General features: G+C 42.6%; 1 protein-coding gene across 7 annotated transcripts in view; it reads left to right on the top strand.

Annotated features, from left to right (window-relative positions):
- Positions 1 to 26,989, top strand: part of UTRN (utrophin) — a 1,071,426-nt gene that overhangs the window by 391,762 nt on the left and 652,675 nt on the right. For all 7 annotated transcript variants that reach the window (XM_073627744.1, XM_073627752.1, XM_073627745.1 and 4 more), the window contains 3 exons: positions 48 to 221; positions 19,471 to 19,662; positions 21,226 to 21,398. In XM_073627744.1, the coding sequence (XP_073483845.1) occupies positions 48 to 221; positions 19,471 to 19,662; positions 21,226 to 21,398 (539 nt within the window). The remainder of the gene's footprint in view (positions 1 to 47; positions 222 to 19,470; positions 19,663 to 21,225; positions 21,399 to 26,989) is intronic.

Raw genomic sequence — 26,989 nt, 5'->3', positions numbered from 1 at the left:
CCATTAGTAAATGGTAAACATTAGTAAAGCCTGACTCCTCATCACAGGAGTTGCTAAAAGAAGTAGACGAACATCGAGAAGAGTTCATTGCACTGCAAAAAAGGAGCAGTGATCTTCAGCATGACTCTGAAGCAGAGATAGATGGTGGGAAATTGAAGCAACGGTTTGAAGAAATTGAGGAGCAGTTTGCCGTGTATCTAGGAGTACAACATTCCACCCTGGTGAGTATCATCAAGCATTAGTATTCTTAGCTCTGTTCCTGTACATTTTCTTTTTTTTTTTTATGAAACAGAATGTTCCTTTATTGAGACAAAAAGTCAAGGCATGGTACAAATTCGTCCAAGAATGGACTAAATCAAAAGACATAGTACAGGCGAGCATATTAGGCAGGTAATAGAGTACACATCAACTAAGCGACAATCAACATTTATGTAAGTTAGGTCCCACAGAAGATTCCATTCCATGATCTATTTTAGCTAGGACAACAACAAGGCATAGCAGCCCCACAGTATTGAAGTCCTTTAGCAGGAAATGAGTCCTTCCTAAGCCGTCCAGATATGAACTTCTTCGGAACTGCCCTAAGAAGTTCATATCTTGTTGAACTTCTTAGGGCAGTTCCTATTGAGGTAAGTCAATTTATAAAGTGGTAAAACAGCAGTTATTAATTTTTCCCATGAACCCACAGTGGGAGGGGAAGGGGCACTCCACCGCAATACAATTTCCCTCTTTGCATAAAAGAAAAGATACGTTAGTAGCAGTTTAGTACATCGAGGCCTCTGATCATCAACCTGGATACCCAGAAGAACCAATTCCTGGGAAACAGGGAGAGTCAGCTGGAGGCGGCCATTAATAGCTTCCACTGCCTCCTCCCAGGATGGGGCAATCATCGGGCAGCTCCAAAACATGTGAATATACGATCCTACTCCATTCCATCACCTAGGGCAGTCCTGTGATCTTTGTGGATACATCATGTGCAGTCTCTGGGGGGGGTGTAATAAACTATGTGTAGAAATTTAACTTGTATTAACTTTTCTTTTGAGGAAATCAGCAAGCTAATACTATCTGCTAAACAGTCCCCCCAATCCTCTCTGTCCAGGTCTGGAAGGTCAGCTTTCCACTGATCTCAAAGCCTATCTATTTTGTCAGCTCTCAGTAAGTCTAAGTATAGAGCGGACAGAGGTTTTGACAGCTGTTCCTGGGCTAACAACTCCTCAATGGGATCCATGCCCAGCCTAGGAGGGGTCGGGAACTGTGCTCGAGCTGCATGGCATATTTGTAGGTACCTAAAATACATACACCCAGGTAAATGGTAATCTGTGGATCAGGAAGAGATCTGAAAATGTGGGCGGTTAGGGTTCCCCCAGAGAGGGCAGAAGGGGGGCCATCTATTGGGACTCATGAACCTCTGTCTGGCCACTGTCTATACCTCGAGGGTCGTTTTGGTAGGGCGCGGCAGGTTACCATATGCCGATGACCTTTATAAACAAAATTGCCCAATTCCCAAAGTGATCCCAAGACAGCTGCCTCAAGATACACGGTGGCATTGGATGGGGAAACCACATACCACCACCTGACCGTCACTAGGACAGCAGCCCAGTAGTAGGTTCGTTAATCCGGTAGTGCTAATCCTCCGCAATGGACAGGAAGAGTCAGAGTCAATCTAGCTAATCTAGGGGTAGCTCCCCCCCAAATAAATGTACCGACACATTTATCTACATCTTTAAAAAAGGAGTTGGGTATCCAGGTTGGGCAGCTGCAGAAAACATATAGAAATTTAGGAAGGAATAATATCTTAAGAAGGTTTATACGTCCCATGAGATTCAGTGGCAGGGAAGCCCAGGATGCACACTTGGCCCGAAGCTGGGACAGAACCGGAAGCAGGTTGAGTTCAGTGAAGCTTGTTAGATCCCGCCGAACCTGGATACCCAAGTACCTAAATTGATCTACCCAGAGTAAAGGGACATCTGCATTGGGTCCTCTAGCCTAGGGATCCAAAGGGAAAATAGTCGATTTGGACCAATTTATACAGATTCTTGAGAACCTACCGAATTCTTCGAATAGCTCCAACGCCGCCTTCAAAGACCCATCCACGTCTTGAAGATATAATAGAGCATCGTCTGCGTACAGAGAGATTTTCTCCTCCAGGGAGCCCACCCTCAGTCCCCGCACCCCTTCAGAGTTCCTAATTAAGATGGCCAAGGGTTCAAGAGCCAGGGTAAAAAGGGCCAGGGATAAGGGACATCCCTGTCGGGTACCCCTCTGCAGCAGGAAGGGCGCAGATAGCCTATCATTAGTTCGAATACAAGCCTTGGGTGCCCAGTAGAGCATACGTATACACTGAAGGAACTGAACTCCAAAACCGAGACAGCGTAACGACTCCCACTCTACAGAGTCAAACGTCTTTTCAGCGTCTAATGATTCGATGACTCAACCTCCACTATTTGCATGGGTTATCAAAAGGTTAAGAAAGAGTCGGCGGATATTGATATCCGTGCCCTTCCTAGGCATAAACCCAGTTTGATCAGCGTGGACTACTTCCTCCAAGACCTTAGATAGTGTGAGGTACCTGGTAGTTGAGCCTGACTGGTAGAAGGAGACCTCTCTTAAGCGCTGGTTCAGGAGCCACTGGAAGTGGGAACAGTGGTCTCTTGAGCACAGTGGGTAGAGGGCCTGATGCAGGTTCCAGCAGAAGCAGATGATGGTCTGGAAGGATGTCCCTCAGGGATGGCTGGGCTGCGGATGCAGGTAGGCAGATGCAGGCCGGAAGGCAGGCAGGTAGCTGAGAAGGCAGCGGCAGGATGCTTGGCAAGCAGGCTGGAAGCAGCGTCACAGGACACAGGCAAAGCAAAGTCAGATAGTCCGTTCAGCAGGAGATCAGGCAGGTATAAGCAAAAGGGATGATCCAAGAATAGTCAGGCAGGCAGGAGTTCGGCAACAGGTAATCAAGATAAACAAGGTCAGACAAGCCGGGTCGGATTGGAGACTGGAGAATGGTCAGACGTAGCCGGGTCACTAGCAAATACAACAAGCAGGCGGAATACAGGAACTCAGGTACAGAGCTGCAGACGAACAGCACCTGACAGAAGCACCTGTCATTCTTTTAAAGGGCCCTTGGCGCCAAAACAGCGCTAGCGCGAACGGGCGCGCGCTCTCGCGAACGCGCGTGCGGGCACACGCGGGAGCGCTCTGGCGCCCCCTGGTGGGGAATTAAGCGGAATTGTCCTGGAAAGGCTCCTTGTGCACCTGCGTGCACGCATATTTGCCCGACGGCCACTGATATGCCCCTGACATTGCCCCCTCCCAACGGGCAGCCTCCGGATGCCCAGAATACCCTTCTTTTCAGGATGAGCAGAGAAATAGGCATGAATCAAACGTTTGGCATGAATATTACAGTCAGGTTCCCATGAATCATTTTCCGGACCATACCCCTTCCACTTAATCAAAAACTGTACTTGCCCAGATCTCTTTCTGCAATCAAGGATGGCTTCCACTTCATATTCCTCGTTGCCGTCCACCAGAACCGGTTCAGGGACCCTGGTGCCCCTGTCAGGAAAAGGATCATCTACAGCAGGTTTCAAGAGTGACACGTGAAACACAGGGTGGATCTTGAGTGAGTCAGGTAAACACAATTCATAGGACACCTCATTAATCTTCCTTTTCACAGGGAAAGGCCCAATGAACTTAGGAGCAAGCTTCTTAGCAGGACAGGTTAATCTAATATTATCGGTAGACAGCCATACCTTGTCACCAAGCTGAAGGTTTAGGTCTCCTCTTCTTTTCTGATCAAAGAACCTCTTGTTGTCCGCTTGTGCCTTGGATATCGCTTCCCGTAAGATTCGGTTATTATGACTAAGGAACTGCACTGTGTCCTGGACCGCTGGAACTGAGGATTCTGAAAGAAAATCTGGTAAAAAAGATACATGAAAACCATAGTTGGCAAAGAAAGGGGATTGACCGGTAGCAGCGTGGCTGGCATTGTTATAGGCGAATTCCGCTAGGGGCAGCAGAGATACCCAATCATCCTGCACAAAAGATGTAAAACACCTTATGTATTGCTCCAATGTCTGATTTGTCCTTTCAGTTTGCCCATTTGTTTAGGGATGGTATGCTGAGGACAGGGCTAGTTCAATTTTCAGAATTTCACAAAGGGCTCTCCAAAAACGTGAGGTAAACTGCACCCCCCTATCGGACACTATATTTGCGGGGATTCCGTGTAGCCTGACAATCTCCTTAATGAACACACGGGCCGTCTCCACAGCAGAGGGTGTTCCTTTTAGGGGCACAAAGTGGGCCATTTTGGACAGCCGGTCGACGACCACAAAGATCGCCGAACATCCTTCAGAGCAAGGCAGTTCAACTATAAAGTCCATTGCTATCATCCTCCAGGGCCTATCTGGTATAGGCAATGGTCTCAGTAGTCCCCAAGCTCTGTTCCTGGGAGTCTTATTCTGGATGCAGACAGAACATGAGTTGACATATTTCCTGCAGAATTCCTTTAGGTTAGGCCACCAAAAGGTGCGCTGCACCAGCTCAAGGGTCTTACGGACCCCAAAATGTCCTGCAAGTGGGTGGTCATGCAAAAGTGTCAGTACCTTGACTCGGGCGCTCTCTGGTACAAAAATGTGACTTCCTCTCCACAATAGTCCATCACGAGGTGTTAAAGAGGATCCCTGAAGACTTGAAGGTTCTGGAGATGTTTCTCTGATCATGGACAGAAGATCTGTTTGAAGAAGAAGGAAGCTATTTGCCGGCAAAATAGTGTCAGGTACAGAAAAGTATTTAGGGTTATCAAACATGCGCGACAGCGCATCTGGTTTTACGTTTTTGGATCCAGGCCGGTAGGTAATGTGGAAACAGAACCGTGTGAAAAATAGAGCCCAACGGGCCTGTCTGGGTTTTAACCTCTTGGCAGATCTTAAATATTCGAGATTCTTGTGGTCTGTATAAATCAGTACTGGATGGACTGCGCCTTCTAGCAAGTACCTCCATTCCTCCAAAGCTGTCTTGATAGCGAGTAGCTCTCGATCCCCCACATCATAGTTCCGCTCAGCCGGTGAAAGTTTCCTAGAAAAGAAACCTACGGGGTGCATCAGGTCCTTGTTGCCTTGTCGTTGGGAAATAACAGCACCCACGGCTACTTCGGACGCATCAACCTCCAGGATAAAAGGTAAGGATGGATCCGGATGGCTAAGGATCGGAGCTGACGTAAAACGTCTTTTTAATTCTTCAAAGGCCCCCTGGGCTTCCGGGTTCCAATGGAAGCGAGAGTTCTGCTTGGTTAGCTGCGTGATGGGGGAGATGATAGCAGAAAACCCCCTAATGAACTTCCTATAAAAGTTTGCAAACCCAATGAAGCGTTGTACGCCCTTTTTGTCCATGGGAGCTGGCCACTCTAACACAGCAGACACCTTCTGAGGGTCCATTTTGATGCCGGTTGGGGAGATCACTAGCCCCAGGAACTGAATCTCCTTCTGTTCAAATTCGCACTTCTCCGCCTTAGCATACAGTCTGTGCAAACGGAGTCGGGTCAAGACTTTACGGACATGTTCCCTATGTTGCTCAAGTGAACTGGAGAAGATTAGAATGTCATCCAGATAGACAATTAAAAAGATGTCCAGGAAATCTCTAAACACATCATTGACCAGATGCTGGAACGTGGCAGGAGCATTGCATAGACCAAAGGGCATGACGAGATATTCATAGTGTCCGAAACGGGTCCGGAAAGCCGTCTTCCACTTGTCCCCGGCCCGAATGCGGACCAGATTGTAGGCCCCTCTCAGATCCAGCTTGGTAAAGATAATAGCAGACCTCAGCTTCTGGAACAGTTCAGGTATCAGTGGCAGCGGGTAGCGGTTTTTGACCGTAACTTTGTTTAACTCCCGATAGTCCACACAGGGGCGAAGAGACTGATCCTTCTTAGAGACAAAGAATATTCCGGCACCAGCTGGTGAAGTGGAAGGTCGGATGAAGCCTTTTTTGAGGTTTTCATTTATGTAAACCTTAAGTGCCTCTTGTTCCTTTTCGGACAGCGGAAAAATGCGCCCAAAAGGAATCTCAGCCCCAGGGAGCAGCTCAATTGGGCAATCATAGGGACGATGGGGAGGGAGGGCATCTGCCCCCTTCTTGCTGAACACATCCGCAAATTCCCGATAGACTTCTGGTACATCTTGGAGCAGGTCTGGATCAATGTCCATACAAAGTAGGGTTGTCCCGATACCACTTTTTTAGGACCGAGTACAAGTACCGATACTTTCAAGTACTCGCCGATACCGATTACCGATACTTTTTTTTTAAATGTCACGTGACAGTGTTTTTTGGGGGTTTTTTTTGTTTTTTTTTTTAACAGTGCTTGCTTTTTTTTTGGGGGGGGGGGGGGGGGGTGAACGGTGTATGTGTGTGTTTTTTTTTTTTTTTTTTATTTACAACTTTTATTTTTTACAATAATTTTTTTTTTTATTCTTTATTGTTTTTTTTTTGTTTTTTTTTTAATCAGCCCTTTTGGGGGGCTTTGGTGAGATATCAGGGGTCTTAACAGACCTCTGATATCTCCCCCTTGAGACAGAGAAAGAGACAGAGGATAGAGATTCCCCAGTCCCTTTCTCTGCAGCCTCAGCTGCACTGAGAATGAATGGAGAGAAGACAGCAGCTTCTCTCCATTCATAAACTGACACATCGTAATCACAGGAGATTACAATGTTTCAGTTATTGTGAATGGACAGAGTCAGCTGACTCTATCCATACACAAAGGAAGGAGGAGGGGGACTGAGGAACGGAGGGGGAGAACGGAGGGAGACAGATAAGGAGAGCAGAACGGAGGGGACAGATAAGGAGAGCAGAACGGAGGGGACAGATAAGGAGAGCAGAACGGAGGGGACAGATAAGGAGAGCAGAACGGAGGGGACAGATAAGGAGAGCAGAACGGAGGGGACACATAAGGAGAGCAGAACGGAGGGGACAGATAAGGAGAGCAGAACGGAGGGGGGACAGCGGAGAGACACAGAGGAAAGGAGGGGGCATGGAGGATAATGCAGTGACAGTCAGCGGTGAGCGATCACCGCTGTGTCACTAAAGCAGCTGAAAGCTGCTGGGGGAGAATCTTGTATCTCCCCCATGCGCCGATCACAGCTGACTTTTAGGTATCGGGGAAGCATCGGGAGCATTTGCCCGAGTACAAGTACTTGGGCAAATGCTCGGTATCGGTGCCGATACCGATACTAGTATCGGTATCGGGACAACCCTAATACAAAGTAAAGTAGCAGCAGGTTTAGAGGGTTCTGGTAGGCAATGTCTTTGGCAATAAGGTGACTGGAACTTAATCTCGCCCATGACCCAGTTAACAAGAGGGTTGTGGGCCTGGAGCCAGGGCATGCCCAAAATGATTGGAAATAGCGGAGATGAAATAACATCTAGGGTTAGGATCTCTTGGTGCTGAGATGAACAGGTGGCAGACAGAGGAAGGGTTTCTTGAGAGACCTGTCCAGATCTTATGTGGGACCCATCGGCCAAGAAAACTGAGAGTCTGTGTGTCTTGTTCTTTAAAGGCAGATTCTGTTGGGTGGCAAAAACAGAGTCCACAAAGCAGCTACATGCCCCAGAATCAACAATGGCGTTGACCTGGATTGTTCTTCCCTGGAGCTGTAATGAGAGAGGGAGAACAAGTTGAGTTGTATTGGCGGTTAAAGCGGATAAACTGGTCGGAGTAGAAGAAAAGCACTTACGAGTCTTTACTGGACAGTTGTTCACATAGTGGCCCGTCCCACCACAGTAGAGACAGAGGTTTAACTGGCGTCTGCGCGCCGTTCCTCTGGGGTCAGGGTAGCACGCATAAGTCCCAGTTGCATAGGTTCGGGGGCATCGGATGTTTGGGTGACTGGACTCGGGTAGGCAGAAGGTAGGTATCGGGAGGCAGGAACTGGAGCTCTTGCAGTCATCCACATAGGGCGTGTTTGTTGGGAAGAGCGTTCAGACCGGCGCTCACGAAGGCGTCGGTCAATCTGGATGGTAATGGCGATGAGCTCCTCAAGGGTATCAGGCATCCCTACCCAGGCAAGCTCATCCTTAAGACCTTCAGATAGCCCCATGCGGAACTGGTGACGTAAGGCTGCGTTGTTCCATTGAGTGTCCGCGCTCCAGCGTCGAAAGTCCGTAACATAGTCCTCGGCCGGCCTACGGCCTTGCTGGAGCGCGAACAAAGCTGCCTCAGCGGTAGCAGTCCGTTGAGGGTCCTCATAAAGCTGGGCCATGGCTTCAAAGAAGGCGGGCAAGGACTGGACCTGTGTAGCGTTGGTTTCAAGCAGGCGGTGGGCCCAGGTCTGGGGTTCCCCCTGAAGAAGGGATATAACAAATCCCACCTTGGTAGCCTCCAAGGAAAAAGTCCGTGGCTGTAGGGCAAAGTAGAGTTGGCAAGCGCTGCGGAAGGCCAAACATTTTGTTCGGTCACCAGAAAACTTTTCGGGAGTAGGAACTCTTGGCTCAGGTGGAAGCATGACCACAGAGGGTGGTGCAGCAGCCTGTATTGGAGCGGCTGCAGAAGCAGGGGCCACACTACCGGGCCCACTGAGGTTTAATACTTGACCCTCCAGTCTGTTGTAACTGTCTTGTAAGGTCTGCACTGCCTGGGTGAGTGCTGCTAGGTGCGTACAGATCTCCTTGATGGGAGAGGTCTCTCCTGCAGGCTCAGTCATGGCTGTTCGTACTGTGAGGTACCTGGTAGTTAAGCCTGACTGGTAGAAGGAGACCTCTCTTAAGCGCTGGTTCAGGAGCCACTGGAAGTGGGAACAGTGGTCTCTTGAGCACAGTGGGTAGGAGGGCCTGATGCAGGTTCCAGCAGAAGCAGATGATGGTCTGGAAGGATGTCCCTCAGGGATGGCTGGGCTGCGGATGCAGATAGGCAGATGCAGGCCGGAAGGCAGGCAGGTAGCTGAGAAGGCAGCGGCAGGATGCTTGGCAAGCGGGCTGGAAGCAGCGTCACAGGACACAGGCAAAGCAAATTCAGACAGTCCGTTCAGCAGGAGATCAGGCAGGTATAAGCAAAAGGGATGATCCAAGAATAGTCAGGCAGGCAGGAGTTCGGCAACAGGTAATCAAGATAAACAAGGTCAGACAAGCCGGGTCGGATTGGAGACTGGAGAATGGTCAGACGTAGCCGGGTCACTAGCAAATACAACAAGCAGGCGGAATACAGGAACTCAGGTACAGAGCTGCAGACGAACAGCACCTGACAGAAGCACCTGTCATTCTTTTAAAGGGCCCTTGGCGCCAAAACAGCGCTAGCGCGAACGGGCGCGAGCACTCGCGAACGCGCGTACGGGCACACACGGGAGCGCTCCGGCGCCCCCTGGTGGGGAATTAAGCGGAATTGTCCTGGAAAGGCTCCTTGTGCACCTGCGTGCACGCATATTTGCCCGACGGCCACTGATATGCCCCTGACAGATAGCCTATTTGCCAAATTTTTGCCAAAATCTTGGCATCAACATTTATGAGGGAAATCGGTCTGTAGGAGAAGCAATCCTCTGGGTCCTTGCCCGGTTTGAGAACCAAAACCACCACCACCTCAGACATGGAATCAGGAAGAGCTTCCAGTGAAAAGAACCGGTCAAAGAGGGACACGAGCCGTGGGGCCAGCAGGTCTTGATGGTGGGAATAAAACTCAGTTGGAAGGCCATCTACCCCAGGGTCTTCCCAGCTTGAAATTTTGAAAGAGCAGTCTGCACTTCCTCCAGGATAATATCAGACTCCAAGTCCATGCACGTCTTTTCTCCAAGAGTTGGGAATGTGACACCATCAAGGTATGAGGACAACTTTTGAGGAGTATAATCCACCTTGGAGAAATACAGGTGCTGATAGTATTGCAAAATTCTTCCGTTTATGTTACTAGGTGATCTCAGCACTACCCCTTCAGAATCCTTCACTCCACTAATATGAGTAACAGCAAACTGCCCCTTGACCAGCCATGCCAACAAGCGACCACTCCTATTGCCATATTCAAAGATCCTCTGAGCCATGTTAAGGAGTGATTTCTGCGTCCTCTCCACTCTACACAGGGATACCTCTCTAAGTGCAAATTGCCAGGCTCCATAGGCCACTTGATCAGGATGTGCAAAATATGCTGCCTCTTTTAGCCTAGCATCCTCCTCTAAGCTCTCCAGAGAATGCACAGATCTCCTACATGCTGTAGCAATGCAAGATATATACTCTCCTCTGGTCCAGGCCTTAAAAGCGTCCCACATTATCAGAGGGGTAGAAAAGTTAGCGTTAGCCAGCCAGTAGTTACAGATCCCTTCCTGAACGATCTCCTGAATCTCCTCATCCTCAACCCAGTAACTGGACAGCCTTCACGGCCTCTCCCCAGGGGGCCCAAGGGACAGTTTAAGCAGCAAGGTGGCATAATCTGAAATTCCCCTGGGCAGGATAGCAATGTCTGCGACTTTCTTGCATATAGTGTGGGTGGCATAGATCACATTGATGCGAGAAAGAGTAGAAAAGGTAGTGGAATGGCATGTGAATTCCTGAATGGAAGGATTGAAGTGGTGCCAGACATCAATTAGATCGAAAGTACTCGCCCAGTTGGCCAGGCCAGGGACCCAGCAAGGGGCAGAGTGGAGTCTGTCCAGATCCAGAGAAGGAGAAATCTCCCAGCACTAGTATATCCTCCACCAACATAGCTGAGCGCCAGCTGCATAACTGTAGAAAGTAACGTAGAGTCCGCTGGAGGCGGCAGATAAATTCCTACGAATACATAAGGAGTATTAGCAATGCATGATAATATATCGACCCCCTGGGTCTGTCCTGATATCCAAGAGCTGAAAGGCAGCTGCTTGTGTATCAGTATACTGACCCCCCTGGAGTAGCTGGAGTACGTGGTGTGATAGTGTGAGCTCACCCAGGCCTTCTTCAGTCTCAGGATCCTGTAGATGAGTTTCCTGCAGAACACAAATTTGGGGGGAGTATTTCCAAAGAAAGTTGAAAATCAATGATCTTTTATGGGCTGAGTTAAGCCCCCGCACATTCCAGGAGACTACAGAGACCTGTGCCATGTTGGTGTAGGTGTGTGATAACAGCTATATGGATCCCAGGGGAAATGTACTCCAGCCCTCCAAGGGAACCTGCCAGGCAACCAGCCCGCCCTTCCAGCTAGCCAGCCATCTCCAGCTAGCCAAGCCCACCCAGCACTGTAGTCAAAAGTATGAAGAGAAAAGCCATGCAATAAAGGAACATGCAAAACATTCAACCAAATAACATACCCTGCAAAGAAAACAAAAAATAGGCAGCAACGGCTGGCAACCCCCTCCCCCCACCCCACAGGTCCCACCCAAGGTGAGGCTGCATGAACCCCAATTAACCTGCCCGAAGGCAACCAGTGACTGGGAGGCGTGTGTGTATATGCCAAGAGTCAATAACACAGCATCGCCTAATCTCCAGCAACAAAAAAGGGTAAAAGAAACAAAAATAAAAATTTGTTAAAAGAGGAGACATATTCCATAAGAGATGCTGCAATGTCATCGTAAACCGGGTTTGTAAGAAATCACCTGGGCTCCAACGGGAGAAACAGCACAGTAAATGTTCCTGTTAGCAATCGTCTAGTGCAAAACTTTACCAGCAGCAAAGGGGTCAGCTGACTCCCAGATATCAGTAAAGTGCTGGCCTGCTTTGCAAGAGAGGTAGAGACAGTCAGTAACAAACCGAATGTACATACTCACCCAGGGAAGTGATAAATTCAGATGACATACCAGCAGAACTTCAGCCCAAGGAGGGTATAGTTTACAGTTTGCGGCTTCCCTCAGGGAGGTAAAAAGACAGATTGTTTCTCCATCAATCACCCTCAGCTTGGCTGGAAAAAAATTATACTTAATCCCCTTGGAGCAGAGACCTGCTTTGACCGCATCAAACGAGTGACGGAGCTTCTGGGTCTCTATGGAGAAATCCGGGAATAACATAATGTGATTATTCTTGTAAATCAATTTGCCCACTGTTCTGGAAGCCCTGAGAGGAGGAGATCCTTGCAGGCTGGGTTGTGGTGGCATACGGTGGGCCCTCCCCACCGTAAAGTGTTGGGATAGTTGAGCCACAGGTAGTAAAGAACGGAGCAGCTCCTCTGCAAACACTGTGGGGTTCTTACCCTCCGCGCCTTCCACCAGGCCAATGAGACGAATGTTATTCCGTCTACACCTTAAGAAAAAAAGCTGCGCTATGTATTTGGTGATCAAAAAAATGTGACCCAAAAAGTACCCATCTAATCGAATAGAGATATGAAAACTCCTTAAGTCATACTATTGAATAAATATTTGAATGCAATCACAAGTGAAATGTACAGAAAAATGGTGAAATAACAATATAAAAAGCAAAAATAAAATTATATATATGTATACAGGGGGTCCCCGGGTTACGAACAAGATAGGGACTGTAGGTTTGTTCTTAAGTCGAATTTGTAAGTCGGAACAGTACCTTTTTTTCAGTGCACATCCAGTCTTTTATTTATTTTTGTATAATTTTTTTATTTTTAATATTATTTTTCTAAATCGTTACTTTTTTAATTACTTCTTTTTTATTTTATTAATTTAATTATTACTGTATTTCTTATTTTTTTAAATTTTTATCAATTTTTTTTCATTTAAACTTTATTGCTATCACACAGGAGAAAACAATTCCCTGTGTGATAGCAATTGGAGGTGACAGGTTCTCTTTATTGACCCTGTCACCTCCAAAACAGGAGTCCCAGCACTGTGCTAGATTTCCACAGCACAGCACAGCTCTCCCTGATCTCGGAGTCTTCAGCTCTGTGTTCCAGCACCATAACTCTGGATTAAAGGGAGCGGATTGCGCCAGTGTTTTCTTCTACCACATCCTCCACGTGTCCCACCCGTGCTTCAGCCGCGGTCAGCTGGGAGCGGACCTTATCCAGGTCTTGTCGTCCAGCTGTACCTCCTCAATTTTAGAGGTAAGGGCAGCTTGGCAGGAGGCAATAGTTGTCTGGCAGGTAGCGATAGCCGCCATGACCTCCAGTATCCCTGGTGCAGAGTTGGCAGGTCCTTCCAGTGGGTCCGTCTGGGACACCATGTTAGCATGCGGTGACTGCTCGCTGTACCGCCGACGCTCTGGGCTGACAGCATATATGGGGTAAAACGAAGTTTCTTTCCCCCTCTGCCACGTCCAGATTGTTTAGAAGGCATCCACTGTCACTTGTCCCGATGCAGAACGTTGAGAAACCTGGCCAGGTGAATTGCAGGATTATCTCAGCAGCATAGCTCCGGAATAAGTGTCTGTTCACTCCGCCATCTTGGACACGCCCCCCTGTTCCTGTATATTCATTGCCTATCATCTAGTAAAACGGTAACATTATTGGAGATTTTACATTTACCAAATAAACTGTGTGTTACTTTTAGTACATATATCTACATACACAAAATATGAATATTGGAGTAAAAGCCAAAGCAAAACTCACCAGTTAAAAGTGTAAACTTTAAAGGCTAAGAAAGAATGTAAAGGTCAAGTTTCAGTTTAATGTTGTCAGACCAGTAAAAGATTATATTTGATTGGTTGCAGTGTGATAATGCATTTTGCTTTACTGTAAAAAAATGCCTTCTTAAAAATATAATGTCTGCAAACATTCTCACACTACAGTATATATGTTGGCTGTAATTATATTCTTTCTGTACATACAGTATGTGTTCACAATACATGCCTGCCTGCTGTTGGTTGTAGTGTATCAATTGAGTAGAAAATGGAAGTTTTAGAACCTCTGTTAATGGTAAATCCAAAACGTTACAGTTACTACAATATTTGCTTTTAAATTGTTCCCTTGCCTATTAAAAAAAAAAGATGTCTTTAGTCTTCTGAGATTAATTATACCTAAAAGTACAAAAGTAGGTAAATGGCTTTTGAGTTGTAAATGTATTTTATTTTTTTTAATATATACACACACACACACACATATATACAGTATATATATAGATATATCTAGATCTAGATATATATATCTAGATCTAGATATAGATATATCTATATCTATATCTGCCCCTACACACCCCTAGCACTGTCCCAGGACCATCCCTTGTCTCTTCTCCTACACACCTCCCAGTATCGCCCCTCTTGGAGAACAGGGAACCAAGTATAAATTTGGGAGGGCTATACAAGTAATTTGTATGAATTGTGGTAATAAAAAGCAATGTAGTAAAATTTACAAAACATTAGCAATATTCAACACTTACCAAAGTAAGCTCAGAGGCACTTCCAGACGATTTCAACAGGCCCATATCCAGCAAAGAGACATTCCAATATCCAGCAAAGAGACATCCCCATATCCAGCAAAGAGACATCCCCATATCCAGCAAAGAGACATCCCCATATCCAGCAAAGAGACATCCCCATATCCAGCAAAGAGACATCCCCGTATCCAGCAAAAGAGACAGCCCCATATCCAGCAAAGAGACAGCCAGGCATTCCCCATATCCAAGCAGCATTCACATACAGCCCCCTTCTAGCAACACTGAATAATTAACTTAACAAAAAAGCAATGTCTCCACAGGAAAATGAGCAAGTATGGCAGGCTAGCACATTGTACCACAGCTCCTCCTCACAGTTGCGACCAGCGGCAAAAAGGAGCATGCGATCTGGTCTGCAGGGAGAGGCGGAATACAGATGATATACCTTTGCCTTCCACCCTGTAAGGACTGCAGCCTGAGCTACAAAAGCTGTCGGCTGATGCGGCCACCAGTTCACTCCACGGCTGGCATCCTACTAAAATAAACAATATAAAAAATACAGTTCTCCCTCACTGTTTTTGGGGCGCAGGTGCCAGAAAAAAAGGTGTGTGTGTGTGTGTGTGTATGTATGTATATAGAGTAAGTCGAGTGGAATTACTGCACAAAAAATGTTTTAATGAAGAAGTTTAAAACGTCAAAAAATTCAGGCAGTCATGGTAACAGTTTCGGGCTAATACAGATCACGCCCTTCTTCAAAACCTCATGCCTATAAATGACCACATACATGGAACAATATATATAGAGAGCTCATCAGCAATCTATTAGAAAAATAAAAATGTATAAAAATATAAACTGATAAAAAAAAGTGAAAAAATTTGATTTAATATGTACACAAAAACAATAATTAATGAAATTAAAGAAAAAACCCACATTTATATACATGAAAAAAATATATATAGATAAACTGTGATCTGTAAACCTAATTGATAGTGTGCTTGCTCATGTGATTCATATCAAAACATAAATTTTATTATTTTTTTTTTTCATTTTTTTATGTTATAATATGAATCACATGGGCATGCACACTATTAACCACTTGACGTCCGCGCTATAGCCGAATGACGGCCACAGCGCGGACCTGAATTGCCGGGAGGCCGTCATATGACCGCCTTCCCTGTGCACGCACCCTACAGGGCGCGTGCAGAGCGTGCTGTGATCACTGAGTCACTGAGACTCGGGTGATCACCGATCCGAGTAAGGGGCCGGTCCCGGCCCCCTACCATGTGATCAGCTGTCAGTGAGGAGAAAAAAAAGCAGATCACCGGCTCATCTGCAAGGGACATCGGTCCCAAAGAGGAAGAGGCAATTATGCCTCATCTGTGCCACCTGCCATTGCCACCTGACAGTGCCCACAGTACCCACCAGTGCCACCTATCAATGCCCATGAGTGCCACCTATCAATGCCCACAAGTGCCACCTATCAATGCCCACCAGTGATGCCAATCAGTGCCACCTAGCAGTGCTCCCTATTAGTGTAACCGATCAGTGCCCATTATTGCCACCCACCAGTGCCCATCACTGCCACCCATCAGTGCCCATCACTGCCACCTATCGGTGTCCATCAGTGCCGCCTCATCAGCGTACATCAATGAAGGAGAATAATTATCTGTTTTCAAATTTTTATAACAAAATATTAAAAAAATAAAAATAAAATAAAATTCGGTCTCACGCAGAGGTGATCAAATACCTCCAAAATAAAGCTCTATTTGTGGGGAAAAAAATGATAAAAATTTAATTTGGGTACAGTGTTGTATGACCGCACAATTGCCATTCAAAGTGCGTCAGCGCTGAAAGCTGAAAATTGGTCTGGACAGGAGGGGGGTTTAAGTGCCCAGTAAGCAAACGGTTAATTAGGTTTACAAATCACAGTTTATCTATATATATATTTTTCATGTATATAAATTTGTTTTTTTTTTATTTAATTTCATTAATTATTGTTTTTGTGTACATATTAACCTCCCTGGCGGTATGATTATTTCTGATTTTAGGTGCTGAAAGCGGTACAATTATTTTGCACAGAAATTTGGCGTTTTATATTGTAGGCCTGTAATTCTTAGGAATAGTTCACTTAAATCTGTCCAAACAAGAGTCTAGTAGACATCCCGGGTATGATAAAGTTTGAAAAACGAAATAAAAAATTATAATATAATAAATAACTATAAATAATTATAACAAATAATAATATAATAATAATAAAAATTATATAATAATGTAATCAAATCAAAAACACTGAAATTTGCTCAGTTGCAGAATTTTAGCTTTCGTTACTTTTAGTGTTTGATGACGGATCTCCCCACAAATCACTATCGCTCAATTCTGCAAGTGATTCTAATTTATTATCGCTTTTTTCTAGCTGCTCTAAAACCACTTTTGATGTAAAGAGACAGTTTTGGTTGCTATGGACAATCTCCAGTTTCCTGGCAGAAAGAACAGTTTTATATATATAAAACTGCATGCAGGACACTGGACAGACCACTAGGGACAAAGGGGATGTGTAATTATTTGATACAGTACTGTAATCTGTAAGATTACAGTATGCTGTATCTATACTGTGTGTTTCACTTTTGAATTTACCGCCGAACTCCGTCCCCGTGCGTCGCAACGCTCGCAGGGAACGGAGCTCGGCACTGTGAATCGAGCGAGACACAGCGGCTCGCCGATCACAGCGGGGAGACATCGCAGGATCCAGGGGACAAGGTAAGTATGCTCTTCCTGGATCCTGCGATGCAAGCCCGAGTCTGGCTCGGGGATACCGCTTTTGGTATAAAAAATCCAACCCGAGCCAGACTCGGGAATACCGCCAGGGAGGTTAAATCATTTTTTTCACTTTTTTTTAATCAATTTATTATTTTATACATTTTTATTTTTTGTTTTTCTATATAGGATTTTGTTCCAAGATTGTATTATATTATGTATTCCTTAAATGTTTCAGATTGTTTAATAGTATGCTGATATGCTCTATATATATTGTATTATATTATATAGATTGTATTATATTATGTATTCCTTAAATGTTTCAGATTGTTTAATAGAATGCTGATATGCTCTATATATATTGTTCTATGTATGTGGTCATTTATAGTCATGAGGTTTTGAAGAAGGATCTGTATTAGCCCAAAACTAAGACAATGACTGCCTGAATTTTTTGATGTTTTAAACCTCTTCGTTAAAACATTTTTGTGCAGCAATCCCACTCGATTTATTCTATAATATAAGGCCTTAGGAAGGCTTGATTGCTACTGCACATACTGCAGTGACCGACCTGCACCTCAACCTTTTTCAACTTTCTCTTTATATATATATATATATATATATATATATATATATATATATATATATATATATATATATATATATATATATATATATATATATAATCTCACAAAAGTAAGTACATCCCTCAATTTAAATATTTTATTATATCTTTTTGTGATAACACTGAAGAAATTACACTTTGCTACAATGTAAAGTAGTGAGTGTACAGCTTGTATAACAGTGTAAATTTGCTGTCCCCTCAAAATATCTCAACACACAGCCATTAATATCTAAACCACTGGCAACAAAAGTGAGTACACCCCTACGTGAAACTGTCCAAATTGGGCCCAAAGTATCAATATTTTGTGGGCCACCATTATTTTCCAGCACTGCCTTAACCCTCTTGAGCAAGGAGTTCCCCAGGGCTTCACAGGTTGCCGCTGGAGTCCTCTTCCACTTCTCCATGACAACATCATGGAGCTGGTTGTTGTTATAGACCTTGCACTCCTCCACCTTCCGTTTGATGTTCAATAGGATTTAGGTCTGGAGAAATGCTTGGCCAGTCCATCACCTTTACCCTCAGCTTCTTAACAAGGCAGTGGTCATCTTGGAGGTGTGTGTTGGGGTCGTTATCACGTTGGAATACTGCCCTGTAACCAAAAGGAGGGGATCATGCTCTGTTTCACTATGTCACAGTACATGTTGGCATTCATGGTTCCCTCAAGGAACTGTAGCTCCCCAATGCCAGCAGGGGTGCCAACTCATGCAGCCCCAGGCCATGGCACTCCCACCACCATGCTTGAATCTAGACAAGACACGCTTGTCTTTGTACTCCTCACCTGGTTTCCATCACACAAGCTTGACACCATCTTAATCAAATAAGTTTAACTTGGTCTCATCAGACCACAGGACATGGTTCCAGTAATCCACGTCCTTAGTCTGTTTGTCTTCAGCAAACTGTTTGCGAGCTTTCTTGTGCATCATCTTTAGAAGAGGCTTCCTTCTGGGATGACAGGCATGCGGACCAATTTGATTTAGTGTGCGGCGTATGGTCTGAGCACTGACAGGTTGACCCCCCACCCCTTTAACCTCTGCAGCAATGCTGGCAGCACTCATCCATCTATTTCCCAAAGACAACCTCCGGATATGACGCTGAGCACGTGCACTCAACTTCTTTGGTAGACCATGGCGAGTCCTGTTCTGAGTGGAACCTGTCCTGTTATAGTCCGCTGTATGGTATATCTTCTTATAGCTTAGGTCATCTTTATGTAGAGCAACAATTCTTTTTTTTCAAATCCTCAGAAAGTTCTTTGCCATGAGGTGCCATGTTGAACTTCCAGTGACCAGTATGAGAGCAATAACACCAAATTTAACACACCTGCTCCCCATTCACAACTGAGATCTTGTAACACTTAACAAGTCACATGACACCAGGGAGGGAAAATGGCGAATTGGGCCCAATTAGAACATTTTCACTTAGGGGTGTACTACTCACTTTTGTTGCCAGCGGTTTAGACATTAATGGCTGTGTTGCCGTTATACAAGCTGTTTACTCACTACTTTACTACATCCAAAGATATATTTACATATGTGAGGGGTGTGAGATACTGTATATATATATATATATATATATATATATATATATATATATATATATATATATATATGGATATGAGGCTGGATCTGATGCCTCTGAGTTACAAAGTCTGATGTGATCATTTGAATACTATAGGTTATTCAGAAAGCCATTAAGCCGTGGTCTTAATTAACCTATATTTCATAACTAAATCATTGCTAATTCATCTTGCAAATTGTATGTTCCTTAGGAAAAGCCTCACTGTTTGTTAATTTAAATGAAATATACTGAGCTCCATTTGTATTGTATTCTATATTCAGCTGCAGTCTCATTTTACTGAGAATCACAACTAAAATGGTAACCTGTATCTGTCTATAGGATGACACTGAACCTCGCCTGGATGGCAGCGATACCTCTACGGGATTCTTGCCTTCATTTCTTTCCTCTGATTACTTAGTTGAAATAAACAAAGTCCTGCTTTCTATAGCAGATACTGAGCTTTTGCTTAATGCACCTGAGCTGAGCAGTGGAGAATATGAAAATTTCAACGCGCAGGAAGAATTACTGACGGTAATAACCATCATTCAAGCTTGGTCAGAAAAATATGGGTTTGTGCATTCATTGCTTATTGCAGGTGGTAACTGCATTTGCTTCACAACACCCTGTTTGAAGTGTTAACATACCTGAGCCTTTTGTTGAATTTTGCGAGTTAGGGCCTGTTCACACCATTTGCTTTGGGCTGCGCCAACGCAAAGACAATGCAATTTTTCCTTATTTGACATGAAGTCATATCAAATCACTGCGTCGTTGTGGTGTGCTGCGAAAAAGAGTACCGCACAAGAAATAGTGAATCACAATGCTGCCACAGTGAATAGAATTCAATTAAAAGTAATTTGTGAAAGTTCTAACAAAAAAAGTTAACAGTGCGATGTGCACAAATTGGCACATCAGCAGTTTTGCTTCCAGTGCACACCTGAGATCTATGCATGCAGCACAGCTGCTGGTGTGAATTAGCCCTCAGTTGTATATTTGCATGACTGTCTTTCATTTCTTAAACATGCATGGGATTTGTTGCTATTAACTCCAAGCAAATGGTAACATAAAGTGATTTCCTAGTATGCTGGAAAATCTCTTGTGATTGATCTTCTTTAATTTTATCTTCCATGACAGAAAGTATCAGATCACATAACACATTTACTGCAATGTAATTTTCAACCTATTTGAGACCTACAGCTGCAACTGTTCCCAGCAAGCAGCATTGTTAAAAAGACTCCAACCTTACCAGCCCTTGACTATGCTAACACAACATAGAACAAATATTGGCATTGTGCTGTTATACAGAGCATGCAATCGCAATTCATCTTTTAGCAGTTTAGCGGAATTAATCAAATATATCTGACTGGATAGTCTGGGTTACTGAACAATATTATATGTATGAATAAAACTGTGTATGAAACTTTTGAAAATATATTTGGTATTTGTCAAAATGTGAAAGAATGTGACAAAAAATCATCTAATCTAGTCTTGATAAGCCAGTTAAAATCCCAAATGCACCTCTAGTTAGGCTTTCACAAGATTTCAAAATTTTATTTTCAATAAAACCACTGAGGAAGAGCATTGAGTATTCAGTTGCAATTAATTTTGGGACTTCTTAGCAGTATGTTGCGACTCCAACTAAGTTAAACTGAAACTAGCAGTACTATGGGCCTTCAATAACACAAGATATATGTAAAGCACCAAATGGCACCATTTGTTTTAGCTGTGAAAGCTCAAATATGCAATATTGGATTGCAGTTACATGTTCTGATTTCATTCTTTTTTTAGCCTCATAGATACCTGTGCACAAAAGAAAGCTTAGATGAATCAATATGACTTATCTTGTAACAAAATTATCATGCTGTTAGTGGTCATAAAGGCCAATGAAGCCTACTAATCAGCACTTTATGCCTATGGGTAAATTTCCCTGGTTAATTTAAAAAAAAAAAGATTATTCTGCCTTAGCATCCGTCTGCTTTCCCAAACAAGTGCATAGTGTGATTGGTTGTTCAGAGAAGAAATAGTAAGCATCTTGAAATTCTGCTCCTAGTATACATGTCAAGAATCTTGACATACGTATATATTCCTGTCTTGTAGGACATAAAAGATTCTCTGGATAAGCTTGGAGAGCAAATTGCAGCTATTCATGAAAAACAGCCAGATGTAATTTTAGAAGCATCGGGACCTGAAGCCATACAAATAGGGGATTCTCTCACCCAGGTGAATGCAGAGTGGGATAGAATCAATCGATTGTACAGCGATCGCAAGAGGTAAGAAGAATAATAACAAAGAAAAATGACACACTCAAAATATGATTGACTTTACATATGGCATCATATGATGCCGGTGTTTCTGGTTGACAAAAAAGACCAATTAGTAAAGCGTCAAATTATTTTACTGTTGTTTAGTATTTTAAAGTGCCCCTGTAAGAAGGGTTAGCAAAATTACAATATCAGTATTCTGTGAAGAAAGCAGCATTATACTTACCACCTACCGGCAGCCTGTTTGTTGAAACTTTGCCCTGTAGCAGAGCTTCAGGAGTCAGTATTATAACACTCTAGTGGGTGTGTGGCATTGCCTATCCCCAGCTGGCGTCTGTAGTTCCTCCCATCAACCCTTACCTCACTACTGTGTTCTGCAATAACTAGGGGTCAGCAGGAGAAACATAAGTGAGCAGTGGTGAGACCCACTAATAGACCAGGCAATATTTGAAACAGACTGTGTGTGCTATATATCCACATGTCCCTATACATCAGTATATATATAGTATATCACAAAACTCTCTTAGGTAAGCCATGGACTTTTTGTGGAACATATAGATACAACATGAGAGTTAAAACAAGATTTTACATGTGGATTGTCTTGAATTTGTGCATTTTGTGAACCCCAAATAGACACCTTTTTATAATGACTTTTTAATTGATACAAATAAAACATAATTTTTATAGAATGTATCTATGTTGTATCTATATGTTCCTTGTCAAAAGAAGTTTATTGAGTATACAATGTTATAAAGATACATAAAGTAAGTTTTCAAGGATCTATAAAGTAAGCTCATTGTTTTACAGTAGGGTTTATATAGGTAAATATCATGAAATTTCAAATATTAAACATTGGGTTCACGTAAACCTAAATTAAAGATATATATCATTTCCTTAGTTACTTTTGTAGGTATTTAAATGATTTATACCTACTATACATATTGTTTACAAGTAGAGTGTATATAGGTCAAATAAATTCTGATAATGAGCTTTAATCGTAAGGTGGAGAAAAGGAAAGAGAAAGAAGAAAAAAGGTTGAAAGGTAGAGGTATGGTCCACAAGGTTGTCCTGGCAACAGGACAGAGTCATTGAAGTTTGACAGGAACTGTTGTTTTATCCAAGGATGCCAAAGTTTTTCAAATTTTGGAATTTGATTTTGATCGATGGCTACCATCTTAGCATGGGACATTGTATTATTCATTCTGTGAATTGTTTCTGCTAGTACCAATGTAGGAGATTTCCATGCCTTGGCCACTGTTTGTTTTGCAGCCGTTATTAGTTGGATCATAAGTTTGAATTGAGAGAGTGTTGACCATTCCGGTTTTAGATTAAGTAAAGTTAAATATGGATCTGGTTGTATTATTTTTTTAAATATTTTAGATGCAATCACGAAGACTTCCTTCCAGAAGGTTTGGATTACTGGGCACGTCCACCATATGTGTAAATATGTGCCTATTTCTGGGCATCCTCGAAAACAAAGAGCTGAGGTATTAGGTGAATATTTTGCCACTCTAGCGGGTACAAGGTACCAGCGAGTTAGGACTTTATAATTTGTCTCCAGTGCTAAGATGTTGGGTGAAGATGACTTAGATGTGAGCCATATGTTAGACCAGTCCGTGTCTTCTAAAGTTCGTCCCAGGTCCTCCTCCCACCTCTGAACGTAAGAGGGTCTATTAAGATTTGCTACTCCATATAATTGATTATAAAGTGATGAAATTGTACCTTTAGCAAATGGATCTTTTGTACAGATTGATTCAAAAATGGATAATTGGGATAATGGTGTATCCCCCTTTAGGAATGGTGTATAGAAATTTTTGATTTGGAGATATCTAAATATCTCAGAGTTTGGTAGATCATATTTTTCTCTAAGCGATGGGAATGAAAGGAATGATTTAGATGCTATGAAGTCATTTAGTGTCTGAATGCCTGATGTTGTCCAAGCTTTAAAAGAATTTGGGTAGATCCATGCCGGATAAAAGGCCGGATTTCTGATAAAAGAAAGGAGAGGATTGTGTGGAGATTGTAACTGATATTTGGTTTTTAGTTTATCCCAGAGAGATAAGAAGTGTTTAGTTATGGGATTATGAATTTTAAAGCGGTCTTTAGGATCAAGCCATAATAAATTTGATATTAATAGAGGGTCATTTTCTGAAGCCTCTATAAATACCCATAATGGGATTTCCTGTTTTGCATGGTATTTGGACAGACTGGCCAAATGTGCTGCTCTGTAGTAGTTAGTAAAATTAGGGTATCCCAGGCCTCCTTTATTTTTGGGAAGATGTAGTGTGTGTATAGGTATACGTGGTTTAGAAGAGCCCCATATAAACGAAGTTGCTCTTTTTTGTACTATTCTCAAAAAATAGGAAGGAATTGGAATAGGGAGGACTCTGAATAGATAAAGCAATTTGGGTAGAATAGTCATTTTGATTGCATTAATCTTCCCTATCCAGGATAAAGGAAGTTGCGACCATTGTTTTATTAGATTTGTGATCTGTCTTAATACAGGAGGATAATTGGTTGAGAATAAGTCAGAATGAGATGCTGTTAAATGAATTCCAAGATATGGGATTGATTTTTCTGCCCATGTGAATGGGAGTGCAGCCCTAGCCGGGATCAATTCCATGTTTGTGAGTGAAATATTAAGCACTAGGCATTTCTTAGGATTAATCATAAGGCCGGATAGGGCTGCAAATCCATCAAGAGCTGGTATTAAGTTAGGACCAGAGACCTGTGGTGATGATAGAAAAAGTAATATATCGTCTGCAAATATACATAATTTGTGTGTAATACCTCCTACTTCAATGCCAGTTATAGTTTGGTTTGTTCTGATGTATTGGGCCATGGGTTCGAGTATAAGGGCAAATAATAAGGGAGATAATGGGCAACCCTGTCGGGTACCTCTTTCGATATTAAAGGCTTCAGATTTGTATCCAGCATATTTTATATAGGCTTTGGGTTTATTATATAATGCTTTGATCCATGTTAAAAAGTGGGGTCCAAAACCCCATTTTTGTAATGAATATTGCATATATTGCCAGGATACTGTGTCAAATGCCCTCTTAATATCGAGAGATAGAAAACATAAAGGGATTTTCCGTTTTTTAGCAATATGTGCCAATAACACTGCCCTGCGTATATTATCGCCTGCCTGTCTATTTGGCATGAAGCCTACTTGATCTCTATGTATTAATTTTCCTATAATGCTATTGAGGCGTTTTGCTATTATTTTTGCTAATAATTTAATATCGAGGTTTAACAGAGAGATAGGCCGATAATTCACACAGGAAGTATCATCAGAAAGGGGTTTTGGGATCATACAAACAATTGCCATTAGTGTTTCTTGCCGAAAAGAATGTCCATCTAGAAGTTTGTTAAAAGTTTCAGTGAGAATGGGAGAGAGTATTTCTGAGAATGTTTTATAGTATAAAGCCGAGTAGCCGTCTGGGCCTGGTCTTTTGTTAAGTTTTAGGTCTTTTATGGCGTTAGCAACTTCATCTATAGTTATAGGCTCATCCAAACTGCTTTTTTGATTCTGAGATAACTCAGGTAAGGTTATTTTTGAGAAGAAGGATTCAGCCTCTGTAGGATTAAATTCATTGTTTGTCTTGTATAAAGTTGCGAGATGTGAGTGAAATTTATGGACTATTTTAACTGGATTACAAGTGTAAACATTTTTTGATAATTTCAAATGTATTGGTTTGAAAGATTTGTTAGTTGAATTTAATGCCCGAGCCAAATATGTACCTGGTTTGTTTGTATTCATGTAGAAATTGTGTTTGGAGCGTTTGAGGGATTTATCAACTGACTCAGTGAGAAATAGATCGTATTCCAATCTAGATTTTTCCAGATGAGATTTTGTACTCTGAGATGGATTATCTTGAAATGATATGTAGGCTGCATTAAAATTGAGTTCTAGTTTTTTTGCTAGATTTTTGCGTTCCCGTTTAAATAGTGCCATTTGTCTTTGTATTGTACCACGCAAGACAGGCTTATGAGCTTCCCACAGTGTTATTGGGGAGATGTCTGTTGTATTATTAATTGATATGTATTCCTTTAAAGCTTGTTCAATGGCCATCTGATGTAGTGGGTGTTTGAGCATTATGTCCGGTAAGTACCGCGTTGGGTCATGCGCTTTTGGCATGGCTGAGGCTATAGTAGTGTATACTGCATTATGGTCAGACCACGGAATCGGAATTATATCTGATGCAATAATTTCTGGTATCATTCCTATTGTTAGAAAAATATGATCTATTCTGGTGAAGGTTTGATGAGGGTGCGAGAAATAAGTGAATTTCTTTTTCATTGGGTTACTTTCTCTCCACGAATCTACCAGATTGTATTTGGAAAGAAGTTGAGAAAAAGGTAATCTAGAGGTTATTTTGGATGGTGTAAAAGGTGATTTATCTAGAAATGGGAGGAGGACCTGGTTCGAATCCCCACACATTATCACTGTTCCTATTTTGTGTGTATTAATCACTTGTAATATATGTGAGAGGAATGGTGTAGGTTGTTTGTTAGGAGCGTAGTAGGAAATCACCGTGATTGCTGTATCCATTATATAACCCATGAGTATCAGGTATCTACCTTCTGGGTCTTTAATTTCTGATGATAAGGTGAATGGTGTGGATCGGTGAAATGCAATTAGAGTTCCCCTTTGCTTGGTACAGGCAGAAGCCGTGTAAATTTGTTGATAAAAAGGAGAAATATATTTTGGAGTAGAATCTTTGGTGAAGTGTGTTTCTTGGAGGCATACTATGTGAGCCTTTTTGTTATGGAAAGTACGGAAGGCTTTGGTCCTTTTTTGAGGGACTTTTTTTTCCCTGAACATTCAGGGAAAGTATATGCAGTGGTGCCATGGCAATAGATCAAATAGTTTTGACTTACTTTTTGTTATGCAGAGCTGACTGCGCAGATCAACCTGTGTGGACTGAAGAGATGAATAGATAGAAAAGAAACCAGTGAATTCTGGAGTAAAGAGTAAACAAAAAACATATGAGATTAGATGATACATTGTATAAATTATTTTTTGCAAGTAATCACAATTTACCCGTGAAAGAGAATAAATATCTCTCTCAGGGGAATAAGTGCCTTCGTCACACTCCCACATAATATGGTTGGGAGAATGAGGAGGGCTAATGGGGGTACACGGATCTTCCGCTTACAGGAGAGAAGTGCTATGTCAAAAGACATCAAAATGATGTTTCATTAATTGGAGTGCAGAATATAGTTTTTTGTTGAAATTATTTATTCCAGGGTGGTTGTATATGGTTAGTCTTGCCCTAGGCTAAATAATTCAGTTAGAAAGGTACTGTTAATAACTTTGGTATTGATGAAGATAGTTTGAATTATTTTGGGATTTTAACCCTTTTAGAGTAAACAATTACATATTTTATTCATATGTAACTGTTTAGATATGTTAACTCATAAAATTGAGGTTGTATTGCTTCAGATTAGAATAAACAAAAACATAATTCTAGGAACTAGTTAGGTAATAATATATTTGTTTTAAGAAAAGAAAGAAAAAGCTTCCATTACTTCTGGATTATTGAACATATTTGTCCTAAAAAGTAATAAATCTATTGTTATTACCTGATAATATA

Source organism: Aquarana catesbeiana, linkage group LG04, assembly GCF_042186555.1.
Source record: "Aquarana catesbeiana isolate 2022-GZ linkage group LG04, ASM4218655v1, whole genome shotgun sequence".
In the NCBI taxonomy this organism is placed as follows: Eukaryota; Metazoa; Chordata; class Amphibia; order Anura; family Ranidae; genus Aquarana; species Aquarana catesbeiana.
The sequence above is the reverse complement of the archived record's forward strand: the minus strand, read 5'-3'. Positions and strand labels throughout refer to the sequence as shown.